Below are 20334 nucleotides of genomic sequence, written 5' to 3' on the forward strand. Positions count from 1 at the left end.
GACAGTCACAAAACCATATGAGATTAATACCAGCCTGGAGAAAAAAAACCAAACTAGATCTGTTATGAAAAGCTGTTCCTTAAGTTGTCATATACCGTGTGTTTAAGTGAGGTTCCAAGATCTCCTGCACATGCTCAGGAAACCTCCTCCAAAGCCTGGAGCCAGGGCAGTCAGTGTTTGTCTCTCTACAGTCATAGATGGACAGTAACTCCTGAAAAGGCATGGTTTGCATCACCAAGTTAGCACTGAGAATTTTGATTATCACCATACAAAACCCCGTGCATATGACCAAAACCCCATGTATATGATATGATCTTTCCAACCTGAATGCTTCTACAATAAGTAATGAGAGAGAAGTTATGGAATGCTTAATTCAGGAATCATAACTGCAAAATTGTCAACCAACACAGTTAATCCCCTGTTACTAGGCAGTTTTGATTTCAACTACTGATTCCCCAGATTCTCCAGTTGGTGCTTGGACCATATTATCTTGTATTCTTCACATATGCCAATAAACCAGGACTAGAATTTAGTCTGATTCCTTTTGTGTGCACAATCTTGTGGATATATTAATAAAATTCTTGTCCTGCTGACTACATAGGGCCACATTTTTTTTCCTAAGGAACTATCTTGAAGTTTTCATAACGATATTAAAGATCAAAAACATCAAGAACTAAAAAGAAACCAAAAACATCCCATTTGCTAAATAAAACTAGCACAAAAGATAGAGCCTGAAAATAAGAGTAGGCTCTCTTTCAGTTGCTTCTTAAGAGTATAAGCAGAAACCATTTCAGGAATATTGCTTTTCATTTCTGCAAGTGCAACCTGAACTAATTCTAAGCCACTCTCAGGATTACTCCTTAATCCCTATGTACGGACTAATAGTTACCTCTAAAACATCAGAAGTCTCCTAAAATACTGTGACAGCAACAGATCTATGTTATTCGAGAAATATCCAGAATACTAAGTGTACTTTCTAATTTAAACCTGTTACAGGGTGAAGTTTCAAATACTTAAACATATACTTCAAAATGAAAATTTGCATTGCACAGTTTTAAGTTCAATATTACAGAAAATAATCTGTGAAATAAAAGTAGGATCTAACCACATATCTTACCTGAATCGCATATGCTGCAGAATCCTGAGCATGAACATTGTCAGCATAAGCAAGGAAAGCTCTGGTCAGTTCCATTAACAATCCATAGGCAAAATTTGGATCTTCCACTCCAGCCTTAATCACAAACAGAATACCAGTTTACTAAAACAGAGTATCAGCTTAAATCATCACTTGGAGGTGTAACTCTGAACTGTTATAGGTGAGATAGCAAGTCCAGGTTTTCAAAGGGTTTAGAGATAAGAAGTTCCCTCCTTTCAAGGACCCTCAGAAGATCCCTGATGCTACACAAAACTCTTCAGCAATGCTTCTTACCACAAATGTGAAGTGTTTTCCTTGAGTTTCACTTGTTGAGAAATCGAGCCTGCCAGGATCTATGGCTCCCAGTTCACCTAAACATTCTCCACAGAGCAGTCGAGCTTGGGAATTTGCATCCTGGCAGCCAATGAGAAGCACTGTCACCAGCTGGGAGATGACTGGCTCCACGGTTTCACTGTCTGTGACATACTTGATCAATTCTTCCTAGGTAGATGAATAATAAAGATGAGTTATTCTACAACCGTATTTGTAAATAATCTCGGAAATCTTCGACCTGTAACTCACTTCCAATTTCATTTAGCCATGGCTTCAGGTTGTAACCACAGTCCAGTTGCACTAATCTGCTTCTCCCCTACGAAGGACTAAACAAATGTATGAGGGATTTGGGCCTCAGTTAACAATGCTGTCATGGACAATATTGGATTTCATTATCATGCACCTCTCTACTAACTTAATTTTCTTTTTTTGTCTTACCAAGTACCTCTTTTCTTTTCTACATTATCTTTTCCAGTTATTTATCCCCCTTCTTATGAGTTCCAATACTTCCTCCCAATTTCTCTCATGCAACTGTTGTCCTACCTTCTGGGTTTTCTGCCATTTCTATTCTTATTATTTGCCATTTCTTGGACATTTCTTTACTCTCAAGTCTTACAAAGCCCAGGGTTTCAAGTCCTTTGACCAATGCCCATCATTTTAATTGGGAGTCCTTTCTTATTTTCTTTTGGCCCAGCTTTTATTCCTCAGTTTCCCAATGAGTTCAAATACAGAAAAAAATCAAAATGTTTGTCATTGTTATGCCTAATGAAAACTGAAACCACAGCCAAAATAACAGAGCAAATAGTTCCATAAGCTGTGGAACTAATTAAGTTTGATTTGCCTCAATTATTTTGCTAGACCTCAGATTCAGCAAGGCAGGATTTTGCTGATCTGAGCCACAAGAATTACTGGTTGGCCTGAAGTATACACAATGATTGCTTGTTCTTTTAGCTGGACTTTTTTTTAATTTCCGGCTAAAGAGCGTCCCACAGTCTTGAAACTAGTAAGGGTAGATTATTACTTTTTCTAATGGGTCACATATATCCTTTGGGCTAATAATCACACAGAATTGTAAAGCAGTGTCTTCAGCTTATACATGGCTATAAAATTTATTTCGGTATGATCGATGGATTCAAATTTTGGAGGGTGGAAGGCAAAAAAGGAAGAGAAAAAAAAAGGTGTGAGGTGGTCAAACACATCTTAATTTTTTCATTATTACACACACACACACACACACACACACACACACACATATGCTTGCTTTTATGAATGAGGCTCCTGATGCAAAAGCCATACATGCCCTAAACAGACAATATGCCCACATAATAAATTGAAATGGACTTCTTAGATACATCTTTCCTCTGAGTTGGGAAAAACAAAAAAGCCTTGCTGAATCAGCACCTCAAAAACCGAAGGATTTGAAAGTCCGCTACATGGAAGTGTCATGAAAAGGAATTCATTTTCCCCATTATCTGAAGAAACAGCTAAGTGAACTGAGGAGAATAACCCAATTTAAGTGAACACCTTGTAACAATAAGAAGTTTTAGACTTTTGCTAGTTTGGTTTATTTTTAGTTCTACTGAAGGAGGTTTTCTATACCTGGTTTCTATACAATGTTTCTTTCAGGCTGGTAAGTGCATGAATCCGAACATCCACATTCTCATGCTGAATAGCTCTCATAGACAGCTGCAAGGCTGTCTGCAAGTCTGTGCTTTTGGAGGATTCCTGAACAGGAGAAAAGAAGTTTAAGTAAAGTATAACAGGAATATGACTAAACAGCATCTAAAAGAACACAAGTAAGAACACATGGAAACAACTGCCTTTTTGCCTACATTCTCACCTATATCCATATATGATTGTCTTCTTGCCTATTTTTAAAAATGTTTTATTAAAAAAGATGCAATATTTTACTTTTGGGTAAATATAACAATGGTGTAAATAAAAGTTATAATATCAGAAAAAAATGCTTCACTTAAAGTCTGTCTAAGATCAAAATTAATTTCTACTTTTGTTGCATCACTCCCACATAGTAATTCCCATCTACTGTCTACTTCCCATCTATTATCTAATCATTCTGAGGGCAAGCAAATTAAATGGACCATAGAGTACTCCTAAAGAGAGACAAATTTTGCTCCCTGTAAAGAGAATATGCCAATAGCTGAAACTGTCGACTTCTCATCTTATAATCTGTCACAAAAGAGATGAAAAGTCAGGGTTCAGGAAATGCTACAGAAATAAGATTGTTAAACATGACTATATTTCATTGCTAAACAAGAATCAGAGTGTGCTTCAAACTATGCCTGTGATACACAAAACCAATTCTGTGGTGGAGGCAGATACTCATTTGATGCAATAAAACCAAGCAAATAAATAAAAGAAGTTGTACCTTTCTGTATTCCTGAAGGACAACCTGAACTTCTTTTAGTTCAGGAAGGTCAGGTAGAAAATATATCTCATGTAGAAAGTCTCGTACTACATCCCTAATAGTTATAAAAAAATATTGCAAAGAATATGGCAAATATTAGTTGAATCAGAAAAACCTTTAAAATCCATCAAAACAAAGTAATGAAAAAATCTCTTTCAATATTGTTATTACAGCCTTCTACAAGAGCCTTATTATTCCTATTACTACCTTTTATTGTAAAAAGTGTTGCTATGATACAATGAAAGAAAAATGAAAACCCACCAAAAGTAATCAAGATATTAAGAATCAGAATTCCTAAAAAAAATCCTTCTAAGCTACAAAATGTAAGATGAAAAAGAATTATGACTCAACCTTATCTTTAAAAAGGTTGTCATGAGAATTAAAGCATTCTGTATTAAATTTTGATTTTATTTTCAGTTGGTTGAAAGAAATGTATGAAACCTTACTAAACATAATAATCTGTGCACTTCATAATACCTCTAATTATTGAGGAAAACAAAGAACTCATTTGCTCCCCATTTCCAATTCAGTACACTTTTCTTTAGCTTAAAGCAAATGTTAGCAATCATTATTCTGTAGAGGGAAGTAATTTTCCATATCAGCACATTAAACACACTGAGGAAAACATGGCAGGGCTCAGTGTCTGAAGGGGGTGTAACTCAGACACAGCATCATATATATTTATAAGGACAATATAAAAACTCCTTTTCAGACGAGGTTATCACTTTTTACATTTCAAGATCTCAACACAATTTAGAGAAGGGGTAATTTTATAGAACAACTACTATTTAGCAGAAAAAGAAGTTTTCTCATCTCAGTGCTGAATGACTTGAATTTAGGGTTATCCCCATTCCTGTTGCAGGTTTTAAACCATGTAACTGAAAATATTTTGTGCAGTACCTGTTCTCCACTATGAGGAAGTGGAATATTGCTGTGGTTTCCTTGGGTTGGATATGTATCAGGGGCAATAACACTACTATCACATGGCTGAGCAAGGAGCCGAGGTAGGAATGGTCCAGACTTCGAACAAAGCAATCCCAGGCTCTAAACAGGAAAAGGCAACAGAACAATGAATCACTGATTCCTCTCTGCAGGAAACATTTCAGGTGAGTCATGAGAAGCACTTTAGGCTATTTCAGCACTGTGGTTTAGGTCACTGTCCAGAACAAAACCAAACAGTGTATTAAAGGACAGGAAATAGCAGGGATGTCACTGTTTGTGTCACACCATCAGTTCACCTGCAACACAGTTCTGGGAAGTCATCCTTGTATCTCAGCGCTGTTCTCAGCGTGGTCATCATCTTCACTCTGACTGAACTGACGTGTTTGGGACCCATGAGTATCATTAAAGACCTCAGGCTGTTTAAAGCCTAGACAGATGAAAGTCATTTTAGTGTATTAGATACTGAGGAAAACATGTAAGAGTCATAATTTAATTTTTTGCATATTAAAATCAGGCTACTCTTGCTTAAGAAATCATACTCTTAAGATATCAAATTTGATGTTCTAATAAAGAATTTGGGTTTAGGTAAAAAAAAAAAAAGGGGGTGAAAGAGAATCTGTAATGACAAGATTGTAACAAAACCCTAGATTATTTAGGTTATTAACAGACTGATGAGGGAAGAACTGTGGCCACCAAAGGTGTTAATGATTATAGATATCTATTATAAGACATGATTAACTATATATCCCAAGCTGAAAAGAGAAGGCTTAGGAAATACAGAGGAAATAAAAAAGCTTGCATTTAAAAGAAAAACCAAACCAAGAAAACTCCAACAGACTTGATATACAACTGCCCACAGAGGCGACTGGCAAGCATCAGGAATAGGTAATAGCTTAGTTGTCAGCGAAAGACAGAAGAGAAATACTGAGATGCAGGAGATATCTCAGTCACAGTAACATTACACCAAACAAGGCAGCAAAATGTCCAGCATGACAGATCAGTAACACAGGAATAAACCTGAGCCTTAGAAAAGGTCATGCAAGGGGAAACTCACCAAGAACAAAAAACAGAAGGGAAGATACAAACAATAGCAGCTGCAGCAAAAGAAATGCTATACAAATTAAGAAATTCAGAAAGCATGAAGAAAGAAGGCTATGAAAATGAGAATGTTTTAACATGAGTATCTGAAAAGCAAAAAAATGTCAGAGAAAATGCAGTCTATCAACGTCAAGGTTATGTACATTCTAGTATTGAAAACTTCCTGCAGAAATCGTCTACAGTCCCTGTGTGAGGAGGCTAAAAGGTGAATCTTGTGGTTAGAAGCATTGCCTCAGCAGAATTTTCACTGTCTCAAGCAGTGAGCTCTAATTTCTCTAAATGCTCTCTACTGCAAAGCTTAAAGGAGCTGTTCTGTGAGAACCAAAACTAATGAAGTTCAGCTTCTCTTGGATTTCCATCTTTTTTCTTTACCTTTACCCTTTGGCATCCTTATATAACCCCATGCAGTAATTCTAGTTTTCTCCCATACTCCCTCATCCTCCCACTGGTGTTTGTTTCACACAATAAAAATCATACACTTGGATTTCTCCCCTGCAATTCCTGGGTGACTGAGTTGTGGCATACACCATGTCTGACTGAAATATATAATACACTATCTAACCATTAAAGAAATCAAGAACTTTTGAGCTTACACAGAAGTCCTACCCATAGTGAGACCATCAGTTTTAAAGAATTGTTTTGGGACCCTAGTATCTTTGAGACTCCCATGACAGTTGCGTGATCACACAAGTAAGTCTGGAATATTAAAAACAATCCTTGCTTATTTTTGTTTTAATATTCAAAATTAAGTTTACACACCATTTTTTTATCCTCAATGCCAACACTGGAACTCAGTAACTGCATGTTAAAAAAAGCCAAGATACCAAGCAATTTAGGTTGCAGATAATCAGCCTATGGAGAGGAAAAAAAAAGTTAAACCCCAAAATAATCTTACAATTAACACATTCCAAAGCCTAAGACATTTAAAAGCAGGTATGAAATGCTAATTCTGAAATACATATGAGAAGAATTCCAAATACATAGCTATTTAAGAAATATCAGTGTTCTTGACAGACACCCCTATCAGGCTGTGGGTTTTGTTGTTTTGTAGGATGTTAGGATTTATATCTGTTGTTGGTTTATTCTGGTACTTTTTGTTTTGACTTGGTTTTATGCATACTTGGTATGGATCCCTCTGTTACAGAAACACTTTAAAGAAAATGTCAGCCTTTCTTCCACTTTTTGCCTGAAATAAGTGATGTTCAGAGAATAGCAAATTGCCTTCACTCTCACAATGGCCAAAAAGAAATTATTGAAAAAACGGAGTGTGAATATTTTGATGTCCTTACCATTTGTTCTGGTGAGGTTATTTCCCTAGGCCCCTGATAGGGATCATCCTGAGAGGAAAATGAAGCCAATATGGACAAACCATTGAAGACTTGCTGGTAGTGCTCCCCGATCCGCAGCAATAATTCGTTATGCAAGCCCTGGTAGTCCTGTCTCAGCAAGCTGCCCAGCTCTATCTCAGTCTCATTCTACAGTCAAACACAAAGTCTTCATTTAATCACAATGTAATTGGCACACTAAGAGACAGGAGGCATTTGGCTCTGGTTGGTTTGTTACAGAAATCAAAGAAAAAGTTTTCAAACGACTCAATGTTATACAAACCAAGCTTTTTAGAACTTGCTCAGAGCCAATGCAGTGATTATAAATAATAAGAATAAAACTTCCTCATATGCAATTTCTCAACCTCTGCTTTGCAATTTAAATAAATTTAAATAAAGCAGATAGCTCACTATGCATTAACTGTTGCTCCTAATCTGCAGGTGTAACAGAGCAAACACCAATTTACCTTGAGGTAATGCAGCGCTCGTTCAAGCTCATCCTTGGTGCAGGAACAGACCAAATGAGAGAAGATGTATTTGAAGTTATTGATTAAAATCTCTCTTCGGTTCACATTCAGTTGCTTTGCTATGGTTCTGATAAGTGTGGAGGCTGCAGGACTGGCCTTGGCTGCAAGGTCAGGAAGCAAAACTTGCAGGGTCCGCTGGTAAATTAAGAACTACAGTTAATGGAAAAAACAAACAAATAAACCCTCCAAAACCCCAGGGTTAGGCTAAGTTCCCTTTGTGTCAGCACAACAATACATATCTGGTCATAATTATGACCATAGGTATGAACAAGGAAAAACTTTAATAAGATGAAAATACCTAGTAAAAACGCAGATAGAACTAATTACTAATTCAGGAGCTGTTTAATCTAATCCATACCAAGAAACATGTAAACAAAAAGTGAGCTAGCATTTTTTGTGTCAATCCAGATTCTCCACAGAAGTAAATCTTAAAAAAACCCCAAAAGAAACCAAAAAGCCAACATGCCCACACACAACACTCACTCAGTCTATGATTAAGCTAGAACACTGCTGACTTAACAGTCGGACACTTCCCACCTACCAATAAGCAAAACACAGGTATGATTCTGAAGCTACTTAGGATTCCAGTAAAACAGATCTCTAACCAGATCAAAAAGATCTGTATCCACAGAATGGTAGGCTTTCTTCTTTTGAAGTAAGAAAGCTGACACCATGCAAAAATCACACCTTAGAAATGATGCCTCCAAGTGGACTAAATCATTAATATAAATATACTTAATGAGCATTCTAAACTTTAGCTCCTTATCCATCATACTTGAATTGGCTACTACTGGGCACTGTAGCCATCCCTCTAACTCCTTGATAAAACTGTTCCTCTGCATTTCCACTCTCAGTTGCAGCATTCCCAAGAGAAAGTGTGGATTAAAATTTAAATTCACAAGCACAGACACAAAATGCCAAAAGGACTGACCAACTTACTGAGAGAAAGCGATTTAGATCTGGAAAATCAAACACACTGGCAATCTCAGATAACGTGTCCAGTGCCATTTCTCTCTGGTGAGCAGCTGTTTCTTTCTGCAGCTCATTGCCCTGGCACAGAGCACTCAACACCACCATCTGGCTGGAGTGCAGTGATTCCACTAGAAACTAAGCAGGAAGAAATAAGTATTTAGTATTATTTTCCCCTTGCTCACTCCCTAAAACTAAATACAAAAGTTTCACTGCTCTTTCTATGCATCTATTTTTATCTCTCATTTATTGCACATAGATCTATGATTATTACTTCGCAACAGAACTGGATTATTATCCACTTAGCAGTTACATTCAGCTTTGCAATCCTGGATTTAAATACTGTATTATTTAAAAAATATTCAAACTTAGATAAGTCTGCTTTTGACAATTTTCTTTTAAAGAGAACTTTTTGTCGCTAGGTAATGGATATAACAAAAAGCCTAAATCAATCATGGCAGAATTACGCCTGTGAAATGGTGACTTCAATTCCAATTTTGAAGTGTCTTGCAGCAATAGTACTACAGAATGCAAGAGCCTCTATTTCTGAATGAAGCTTCTAGGGAATAAAACAGAGAAGCAACGCTATTGAGAGGTGATCACAACAAAGTCAGAGATTCCCCATTCCTTCCTGAATGTTTTTTTTTCTTTAAAATAATTTCATTCTTGCCTTATGAGAGATTTCACCTTGAGCAATACTGCAGTTTTTGACCTTGAATTCCATTTTCAAAATATACACAAAGAACCCAAATACATGCACTTTCTAAACCACACACTCTTTTTACCTGACAGATTGGTTTCTTGTACTGACTGAAAAAAGCCTGCAGTTTGACAGCCTTGGCTGCTGCCAGTGCCCGGATTTCTGTGTACGCTGCTCCGGCCACTGAAGGTGACTTGGACAACAAACAGTGCAACAAATGCAAGAGGGCAAACGGTACCAAATCTCCTCTGGATGCCCTTACAAAGTAAGCAGAAGAAAAAGGATTAAAAAGGAAAACTGAATTGTTGCATTAACAAAATGACATAAGGACATGCAATCGTTATCATGTAAAATGAGTCATGGTTGCATTTGCATGGTTTGTCTGTACTTCCTATGACAGGGCAGAAGAAAATGTGGAATGTTCCACAGGAATCAACAGCTCTGCACAGTTGCAATGGACTCGGGAAAGGATGACTTCAAAACAAGAAATTTAATCTTACACTTAAAGAAAGTGCACTTTGTATCACAAACTGACACAACTTGGCAATTTTCAAGATACTATCAAAAATACCTTCCAATATCTCCTGTTGTGAGAATCAAGGTATCTTTTAGCTCATTATTTCTTGATATTTTGGCATTTGTGTAGGCTTCTTTCATCCTCGAAACAAACAGCTGGTGCACAGTAAAACAAAAACAAATTAATGTTAGTGTTTGACACTAGTGAAAAAACCACAGTATATTAGGAACAAAACCCTAAAACAAACATGAAATTTACCTCTTTTACGAATCCTTCTTCTGAGTCTAAGGATTCTAGTATGTTCTTTATGCAGCTACTGAAAGCCACTCGTACAGCTTTGTCTGGATCTTCCATTAGATTTAATAAAGACCCAACAAGAGTCTTCACACTGGACTCATCAGTATTAAAATCCAGATGTTTGCAAAGATGAGGTATATTTTCTATAAATGCTGGGTGGCATGGTTGGAGGAGGAAAGGAAAACATATTTTTAATATTTTTTCAAAATCTACTAAAGTGCCCAAAAGAGTGATGCAAACAAACCATAAGCACACTTTACTTTTTTAGCCAAAAGAAAAAAATATTGTGAAATCAGAGAAGATATTCAACATTCAGCTCTTTTCAAGTATTACAGTTTTAGATATAGCCATAGGCCAAATTTAAGCCAAGGTAGTTTAAAAACAATATCACTGACAAGTGTCAGCAGTCAATTGAAATACAACACTTCAAACATCAACAGAACTATTAAAAACCCAACACAGAATAAAAGGAATGGGGAAAGGTACAGAAAGAGTGACTCTGTACCACAGATGGAAGTGTGAAATGTTACTAAAGGTAAAACAACATACCTAGCTTTACTGAACTGGGTGCTTTGCTCTCAAGGAGAATGAGAAAGGGCTTGAGAACACAGGCTTGCACAGAAGAGGTTTTGCCATGAGCAGAAGTCACGGTAAGGCTGCTACACAAAATATCATGAGTAACATCCTTAATAGCAGAGTCTACTAAGGAAGGTTGTACATGGAATGGACCAGAAAGACAACAAGATAACTTCCCAACTATAGCAGCACAAGCCTCCTTGACTAGGGCAGACTCATCTTTGATTTGATTTCTGAAATGGAAACAAAAATGAAAACATTTTAACAGATCATTTACCTAGAAATTTGTTTTTCTACATTGTCTGAGTTCTCTAACTCAGGACACCTTAAGGATCTGTCTCACTAGATCATCTTTGTCCTTTTCAGACCACCCTCATGTTCTATTCAATGTCTGAAGTAGCACTGGGCATGGTGAGGTTGGCATGCTGTGAAGAAGAAACTGAAGACTAACATAAAAGGACAGAGAAGCTGCAATGATTTTAAGAGACATATGGACAAATACAACACAGATTTCACTGACAGATATCTCTTTACCCCTCCCTAATTTAAATTGTGGTCTTCAGTTAGCAAAGGAAATTGTATACTGACATGGTAAGTGAACACCATTCTGTAAGACATCATGTGTACCTATCCTGTTGATATCTGATGATTTCTGAAATTAAGATCTAGCAAATTTCATATTAAACAAACATTTACTTTTGTTCTTATACTCCATTTATTATTTTTCCATTTTTCTTCTTGCACAAAGACAGAAAAGCTGCATTGATACATACAAAAGAGCTCTGGGAATCACGGTGCCAGACTGCACAGGATGAAGCAGGAGAGAGAATCCTTTAACACAAGTAGCCCGAATTATTTCATGGTGACTTTGTAATGCCCAATGATAAACTGACTTTCTCCAATCCAGATCAATATTTCTTGGAAAGAGAGACAGAAGGAACACACAGTGTGACTGAGTTTGGGGTGCTAAAGAGAAAAAACAAAGCAAATAATTACTTGATTTAAACTTTTAATACCATCAATCATAAAAAGAAGGCAAATAATTTTACTTTAGAACAATCATTCCAAAGTGGAACTAGGCTTTATATACTCTAACATACTTACAGAAACTCTGGGTAGTTTTTTGACTCAAAACTAGAGGACTAAACCCCCAAATAGATGGCTTAAAACCAGAATCATCAAGATGACTGTAAATCCAGGGCAGAGACAGCAATCCACATAAGTCATGAAGAATCTGATCACTCAGTGGAATTTTCACTAGGGTTAAAAAACAGCAAAACAACAAGAAAAATATACTTTTTCAGCTCTATGGAGTTTATAAAACATTTTGTGTTCTTAATTTGCTACAAAATATCACTTTTTCTATCAACAAAGATTAGTATCACTATTCCCACATGTTGATATCCTACTTTTTAGGCATGCAATAATAAATCATGAAGTGCAAAATCAGAATAACCTAAAAATCTCATTGAACAGATGCCAGAATGTAACACATCAGCAGCAGAATGAATATAACTTTGGTATCTCTGGATTTGTGCAAAAACTTTCAGGTGGACTTTGGGGTGTCTGGTAAATTGAACTCAAAGTAACATTTTAGTCTTGGTAACAGAGTCTGTCCTCCATCCTAGCAGTTACTTTAAAAAACCATGGAAGTACTCAATATTTTTGGTACCACACATGCTATGTTTGCTGAAGCTGGTCACAAGCTTTGAAATCGTTGAGTGGAACAAAGATAGTAAAGTATGCTGCCCTGTGTGTCTTTAAAAGAAAACTGCTAAGTTTGTTCCTTTTTTTATGTATTTTCACTATCCCCATGTATTCTCTCAATCAGATGAAAATCAACAGAAGTACAGACAAAAATAAGTAAATTATGTTCAAAACGGAATGAAAATGAAGGTCTCCAAATAGAAAATAATGCTTTTTTCTATTTAGCCTTTTTTCTAAAAGAGTTGGAATACTAGCACAAGATTCATAATTTCACTACCTCTACCAAAACAGACAAGATTAATTCCTAATTTACAAAACACAAGACATCTTAAAGGGTTTCTTACCTTGTGCATATAGCAAAGCATCAAAGATTTTTACTATTCTGTCAACCACTTCTTCTAGATTAACAATCTGCGTAGCAGCCTCTAACAGGTTTCTGCAGACTTTCACTACTCTTGTGGTAAAATCAGAGGAAATCCACATGAACTGTATATTCACCATTGATTCTGAGGAGCTTGGAGTATTCTTACACGCATCAGAGTCACATGGATGAGGCACTCCATGCTCTTTACTGTTAAAACAGAAATCACATCAATGCAACAAATGCAATAAACAACATCTAATACTAACTGCTTGTAAATCAAGTGAAAATATATTTCTTCAAAAGGTACAGGGCCCATCCAATACTGATCCTGATACAAAGACAAGCATTGAAGTAATTACACAAATGGTAACAAGAGTTACAAGAAACTCTTGGTCCCAGTTTCCCCTTTGTACCTTTACCTGGTGGAATCTGCTGGGGGAGAACAATGAGCCATGCACAGAGCAGCCAATCGCAGAATTGCAGCGATCCCTTCCACAGTCTGAAGAACATCCCCTGGTAGAACTTCTTCCTCGAGGAGAGATACTAAAGATGCAGCTTTCTTAGTGATGGCATTCCACAGAGCACTCTTCAGTTTCATGTTTACAGGGCTAAGTCTGTAATTTGACCATATTCATTATTTTCCAATACATACTTTATTTCAGAAAAGAGAAATAAATATAGCAAAACCAGAGCCAATCCCTATTTGATACAGGATTAGGAAAACAGCAAATGAAGCTTTAGCTTAAGTGTGTTCTTTGGAAGGAAAAGATGCTAACTCTGAATTTTAGTATGGCTTATATCAAACTTATCTGAAAGGCTATAAACATGTAACTCTACAGTCCTTGGAAAGTCTTGGTAACCTGATAATAAAAATGCAAATGTTACACCCATCTTTGAGAAAGGCAAAAAAAGAGAACCCAAGGAACTATATCTATCAGGTCTATCAACCTTATCTGACTCCACAGGAAGATTATAGAAAAAGTGTTCCTTGAACTAATTTATACCTGCATGAGGGACAAGAAGGTGACTGGAAACAGCCAGCATGTATTTGCGATAGGCAAATCATGCACTCGGTTCCTTTCTACAATGGGACACGCAGCTTTGTGGAGAAAAGTGAGCTGCTTTTCACAAGATTTCAGTTGTCCACAAAATCAGGCTGACAAGAAGTAGATGGAAGTGTATGACAAGTCCTGCAACTGGCAAAAAAAACCCTGACACAACAGAACAGACTGAGAGCTGACTATCTGATGAACAGCTTTGGAGAAAATGAACTGGCAGGCTTGTGGAAAAGTGGAATATTAGAACACTGTGACCTTGTTTCAATGATGGTCAACTACACCCTGGGCTGTACTCTAAGAGTGAAGGTTGATCACAAGCCCACACCTGGAGTGTAGCATGCCTGAACCAATTTTCAGTGTTCAAAGACAAGAAAGCGATCGGCCTCTGGCACAAATCCAAGATAATCATGGAGCACAGCACAAGCAGAGGCTGAGAGAACTGGTTTTGTTCATCTGAGCACAACCTGACCTAACCAGACCTGCTTTAAATTAATCCAGTGTATCAGCACAGCCACACACAATTCTGTCACACTATGGATGCTCTCAGCTTTGTTTGAGGTGTGAAAAAATGAAAATAATTCATAATTATTAATAATTTTCATTTAACACATTCAAAACAGTCGCTTTAATAAAGTTTCCCCTAAAAATCACCAGTAGATTGATTCCTCAAAATACAACTTAGATTTTTCCCCCAGAAGATCTTTCAATCTGTTATGAAGAAACTGCCTCAAGAAGTTGTCATTTATTATTCAATAGCCAAATTACTATAAAAGTAGTTATTAAGTAAGTGTCATACATCAAAGGTGTAGGTGATTTCTTTGGATGTTTTGTGGGTAGGTTCAGTCGTTGTCTTTTCTCTGGAACTTCATCACTGCTGCTGTTCCACCCATCAGTATCTGAGCTCTCCAGCTGGTTCTGCTGAAGCTCCTCAAATATTTCTTCTGTTTGTGTTTTTAGCGCTGTATAGAGTGGACTCACCAGATACTGGGATGGACAAACAACAGAGGTATCATGATGTATGCTCTGCCTTACTTAAAGATGTGGTATTATTGTTTCTGACTTAAAATATTAAATTGCAAGGTATCATGGTAAAAAAGTTCATAAAAATTAAGTCTTTTTCTGTACAAATAATTACAGGATAAAAGCTCTTATGAGTAATGAAGTTTCCTGCGCTGCTACCAGAGAAGATGCAGCTTGTTCAGCTCTTTCCCAGTTCCTGCCATAATACCTTGCTACCAAAGTCATCACACAGACACACTAAGTTTAGCAAACATGTAGAATACACGGATGAATGTATGGAATAGAGACACTCAGCATATCAACAATTCATTATCAATATCTTGTTATGGTTTTCATCTAAAACAAGATTTATATAGGTTGAGTATCAGGAAGAAATTTTTTATTAGGAGGGTGGTGACACACTGGCACAGGTTGCCCAGAGAGGTGGTAGATGCCCCATTCCTGGAAACAGTCAAGGTCAGGTTGGGTGGGGCTCTGAAACCTGGTCTAGTTGAAGCTGTGCCTGCTCATTGCAGGGAGTTGGACTAGATGGCATTTAAAGGTCCCTGCCAACCTAAATCATTGACTCTACTTTAATTTAAACTTCTCTTTCTACTGTCCCAAACAAACATGACTAGGAGAATATGGTTGGAAAGTCAGAGTATCTCAAACTACTACTGTACACTGCTTGCAAAGCTACCCCCATATGAGTGCACTCTGGGCCTTACTCCCATCTTATATTATGATTATGGACAGACAGTTGTGCCTGCATAGCTTATGGACAGTTTAATACATATAAAAACATAGGAGTCCTTGATATTCCTTGATATTCTTGTTTGCATAGATATAGGTTTTTGTATATGATCTATTCACACAATAAAGTCAGTTTTTAAAATAAACCTACCTCTTGTTCTTTCTGAGTTCCAAGCATATTCACAAAAATTCTACATATGGTACTGATACGGGTTTTTCTTATTTGTAAGGCAGATTCATAGCCAGTTGGAACAAACTCCAGGAAATACTGCAGTATGTGGCAAAAAGCACTTTTCAGTTTTTCAGACTGAAGACATGTAAACACATCCCCTTCAAACAACAAGCAGAGCTTCTCTAGCAGCATATTCAAGTAGACAGGTTCAATATTTTTGTAAGAATCTGCTTCAAAAGGCAGCAATGTCCTCACCAACAGTAAGAGTGGCTCTCCAAAGAGTTCTGATTCCTCAGTATCCATTTCAAGTGCTGACTGCAGAATTTCAAAGAAGACTGTGAAGAAAACACTGGCCAGCTGCTCTGGTGGTCCTCCTAAATGAATTAACTTCACCACAAAATTCATTGCCAAAGTTTTAACTTTTGGACTGCCATACTCTAACAGGGAGCAGCCTATCCCCCAGAGAATAATATCTTGTCTGACAAAAAACATATCTGCAACAATATTTGTCAGAATAGACATTAATACAACTTCCAAGTATTCTATATTTGACATACCCATCAGCTGTAATGGTGCCAATCTTAAATATCCCACTTTGTCACTTATATTGCTGGAAAATCTCTTTACAGTCACTGGCCAGACCAGTCCATCTCCCCAGAGATGCTTCTGCACATCTCTTTCATGCAAGATGATTAAGTCTTGAAAAAGCTGTAGCAAGTCTTTAGTTAGTGCTTCAAAAATGGAGCCACTCTTCATTTTAAACAGAAAAAGTAAAGAGCAGATGACATCACAAATGTTCTTTTGCAATGTGTTGCAGTTTGGAGCTGCAGCAATACGAAGAAGCCTTGTTATGATCCAGTTACTAAATTCTAGGACAATAAAAGAGAATCATTATTATTAAGATAAAAACTAAAATCTCCAATTGAGCACCTCCCTAAGAACAGATTGCTCATCACTAAAACAAAACTCCTTGAGATAAATGTATGTAGGCTCAGTAAACAGTCTTCACTGGGATATTTATTCAATAGATCCCACAGAAAAAGAGGAAAAGAGGGGGCAGAACATGGGAGTTGGGAATGGAAGACACATTTTACAGTGGTATTTCCAGACATTTTTCTCTGTCAAAAAAACACCCTCATGCAATGAATACATACATATCTCATCAACATTATGTAATAATGTACCTATGCATAGGTAATGAATAATGCCAAAATCTGTCCTGAAATTTCCGTTATCACAAGTGCTACTTCATTCACAATATTCAAAGTCTATCATCATAGTCACTCATAAATTTATAATGATCAACTTATCTGCAATTTCCCTCTTTGTGTTTGTTTGGATGATCTCACTATCTGCAAATTTAAATCCTGAAAATACCAAGCTTCAACATAAACATTTTCAACAAGCTCACCAATGCAACTGCTTTCAGTTTCCGCCCGATTTCCATCCACATTTACAAACATAAGTGGGGAAGATTTCATGATATGCTGAATAAAATCAAGCAACATCACAGAACTTGGTTGTGAATCTGATTTCTTAATCAGTTCCAAGGCAACTATAAAAAAAGAAGGCAGTATTTAAATCAGCATTGCAATAAACCATTTCAAAGTTTTTGTTTTGAGAAACAAATTGAGATGAGAAAGATTTCTCCTTATGAGAAAGGTTTTTTAAAAATATATATGGAATACTGCGATATATTAAACCTTCCAAAATATTTATTGGGAGTATATTTTTTAATCCATGAAGATAATTTCATGCATATTGTAAACCCTCTATGTGACTCCAAACTGTATGAAGGCAAGTATAAATTACTCATTAAATATTATTAACCCCAAATGCATTAACATTCAGTTAAAATTCTATCTGTGTGTTGAGTGAAGAATAGCAAATACTTAACATTTCCCCAGGTTTACAGTCTTGCTAGAGAAACAATGCTGAGAATTGTTTCAAACCTCCAGAATAGAAAAGGTTTTAAATGGTAAATTCAGCTTACTGAAGCAGAAAGTTTAACAAAATACTGAATGCTGCTCCATTGAAACAGGTATCTGAATCATACCAGATTTGTACAGACCCCCACGGGGCTCCTATCCAGTGTTAGTACAAGAAAAAAACTATCTGAGATTCAGACAATATTTCAATTCTGAAAGACACATGAATATTAAGAATTGCAAGCTATGTAACCCATGAACAGTGACATTACATAACACTCCTGCTTTTCAACGTTGTGAGCATTTGCATTCATACAACCCTGCGCTGCGTTCACTCCCTCCTTCTTTGGGTGTGTGCCTGCATGGTTTATTTGCATAGGGAACTTCACATCCAAGCACAAAATACTTCATCACGGATTGTATTAAAAAATAAGTCATAAATGGTATTGTATTCAACTAGATCTTTCTCAAAATGAGAATTTTAACTTTTTTTTTGGCAGAAATTACTTAAAGTATAAAGCAGACAATTTCAGACGATAGGAATGTAATGCTTACCAACATCTACATCTGTAAGAATTCTGTCAATGAACTGGCAGAGTATTTGTCTTGGTTTCTGCACAACTGTGTTGTATTCCTCTGGACTAGCACTAAAATTAAAAGAATGATATTTTGATGTTACCAATTTTAAAGTACAAAATAATTATTTTAAGTCTGTCTCAACAACTTAATATTAAACACTGATGTTCTTTTCTTCTAGAAGTCTTCAAAAATAAATACAAATTGATTTCCTAGTGGTGTGTAGTGGTTTGGGGAGGGGATGGGAGGGGTCGGCTTGGGGGTTTTTTTAAAATTTTCTTGTTTTAGTGACCGGCCTCAACAGTCAGGTCTTGTAGGGTCACATCCTCAGTATAACTGTATCTCCATATCAGCTGGCTGCCTACTGCAAAACAAAGTTCCAGTGCCCGTGCTGCCATTAAAACTGCAGAGCCCGGCGTGTTGCAGCTCGTGTGGCTCTCGGTGAGCGCTCAGAGCACACACCGCGGCAGCCCCGGGCCGCACGGTGCCACCAGGCCGCCCACGCCAGGATCTGCCGGCGCCACCCGGGAGGGAGACGGGGACAGACCCGGGCAGGCGGCGGCAGAAGGGACCGGCTGAGGTGAAGGCGCGGGCCCGGCCGCAGGACACCTCGCACGCTTCCTTCTCCCTGTGCCCGCCACTCATGCCGGGCGCGCTCCCCCAGCGCAGCACAGCCCCGCACACACACGCCCTGCACGGCGGCCGCCGGGCCCGTCCTACCCGGCGAGCTCCCGCAGCGCGGGGATCATGGAGGCCATGCCCAGGCCCTGCTCCGCCATGGTTCCGCTTTGAATCGGGCGGCGCGGCGCGGGGCGGGCACGGCGGGACGGCGGCCGGCAGGGCCCAAACCTCCTCCCCTGGCGCTGCTCGGCTTTAACCGCTTCGTCCCTGCACACGGAGCGGCCGCGGCGGCTCCGGCTCGGTCCCTAATGGCTCCCGCGGGCACCTCCCCGCCCCAGCGGGGCTCTGATGCGCGGAGCGCTGCACGGACAGGCGCACCCCGCTGAGCATCAGCCAGTCCGGCACCAGCACTGAGGGACCGCGCGGCCCCTGGCGGAGTACGGGCTGGGGTTCCAGGGCATGGGAGAAAGAAAGAGCCACAGTATCGCTTAAGCGAGAAGAAAACGCCCGCTCTGTGAAGAGCGGCAAGGAGGAAACTTCGGTGCCAAGGGAGCGCCCGGCGCAGCTCACTCGGCGGGCCGGCCGTGGCCGCGCTCCCCGCGCAGGCGGGGCGCACCTGGGTGTCAGGTGTGGCACAGCCCCGCCGGCCGCCCAGACCGGCCCCGAGCGCCCGCGGGCCGCCCCGGCCCGCCCCCGCCATGGCCCCGCCCGCCCGGGCCGGCCCCGCGGCAGCAGGTGGCGGCGGGAGCCGGCGGGGCGCTGGCAGTGCGGGACGCGGCCGCGGGGCAGGTGGGCAGCGAGCGGGGGCCGCCTCCCGGGTGCTGCCGTGCGCCGTGTCCGGCGGGAGCGGGGCCGGGGCCGAGCGGAGCCGGCGGGAGGGCGCGTTCGGCAGGTGAGCGGGCTCGGCGCTCCCGCGCACAGGTAGCGCTGAGCAGCGTGTGTAAGACACAGTTGTTCTTTTTTGTTGTTGTTATTACTTTCTAAGCGCGTGTTGCTTTATATAATGTTTCTTTTGCAAAACGTTTACACGTGTGGAGCACGGAAGGTGTGGATGCGAGCCCCGAGGGGACGCGAGGCGGCCCCGGGCGGTGCCGGTGCCGGTGCTGAGCGGGAGCGTGTGGCCCCACCTGGGCAGCGAGTCCCGAAGGTTCGGGGAAAAAGGCTGAAACAAGGGGTTATGGGCAGGCAGAGAGAGACTACACAAGGGGACACTGAGCTTTGTTTTTGTCATTAGGAGCTCCGGCTCTTTCTGCATTTGTGTATGAACTTTGCTTAGCGTTGTTTCTGGGTTGAAATAAAATCCTCTCGCAGG

At 39.2% G+C, this 20334-nt stretch overlaps 2 protein-coding genes across 5 annotated transcripts in view; one reads left to right on the forward strand and one right to left on the reverse strand.

Annotated features, from left to right (window-relative positions):
- Positions 1–20334, reverse strand: part of ATR (ATR serine/threonine kinase) — a 73880-nt gene that overhangs the window by 19465 nt on the left and 34081 nt on the right. For 2 of the 4 annotated variants that reach the window (XM_033068508.1, XM_033068507.1), the window contains exons 1-24: positions 19122–19201; positions 18381–18472; positions 17309–17452; positions 15877–16766; positions 14770–14957; positions 13335–13529; positions 12896–13122; positions 11949–12101; positions 11618–11810; positions 10818–11077; positions 10230–10420; positions 10026–10126; positions 9540–9711; positions 8725–8892; positions 7726–7920; positions 7223–7408; positions 6693–6785; positions 5132–5262; positions 4794–4937; positions 3855–3948; positions 3068–3193; positions 1430–1636; positions 1118–1231; positions 96–211 (exon numbers count right to left, since the gene is read on the reverse strand). In XM_033068508.1, the coding sequence (XP_032924399.1) occupies positions 96–211; positions 1118–1231; positions 1430–1636; positions 3068–3193; positions 3855–3948; positions 4794–4937; positions 5132–5262; positions 6693–6785; positions 7223–7408; positions 7726–7920; positions 8725–8892; positions 9540–9711; positions 10026–10126; positions 10230–10420; positions 10818–11077; positions 11618–11810; positions 11949–12101; positions 12896–13122; positions 13335–13529; positions 14770–14957; positions 15877–16766; positions 17309–17452; positions 18381–18472; positions 19122–19180 (4439 nt within the window). In that variant the 5' untranslated portion in view covers positions 19181–19201. Of the gene's footprint in view, positions 1–95; positions 212–1117; positions 1232–1429; positions 1637–3067; positions 3194–3854; positions 3949–4793; positions 4938–5131; positions 5263–6692; positions 6786–7222; positions 7409–7725; positions 7921–8724; positions 8893–9539; positions 9712–10025; positions 10127–10229; positions 10421–10817; positions 11078–11617; positions 11811–11948; positions 12102–12895; positions 13123–13334; positions 13530–14769; positions 14958–15876; positions 16767–17308; positions 17453–18380; positions 18473–19121; positions 19202–20334 lie in introns of those variants that run through there. The other 2 variants (XM_033068509.1, XM_033068510.1) reach the window with 1 other exon arrangement.
- Positions 19837–20334, forward strand: part of PLS1 (plastin 1) — a 38489-nt gene continuing 37991 nt past the window's right edge. The window contains exon 1 of the mRNA XM_033068512.1: positions 19837–19914. The gene's annotated coding sequence lies outside the window, so the exon portion shown is untranslated. The remainder of the gene's footprint in view (positions 19915–20334) is intronic.

This window comes from Catharus ustulatus, chromosome 10 (genome assembly GCF_009819885.2).
Source record: "Catharus ustulatus isolate bCatUst1 chromosome 10, bCatUst1.pri.v2, whole genome shotgun sequence".
Taxonomy (NCBI): domain Eukaryota; kingdom Metazoa; phylum Chordata; class Aves; order Passeriformes; family Turdidae; genus Catharus; species Catharus ustulatus.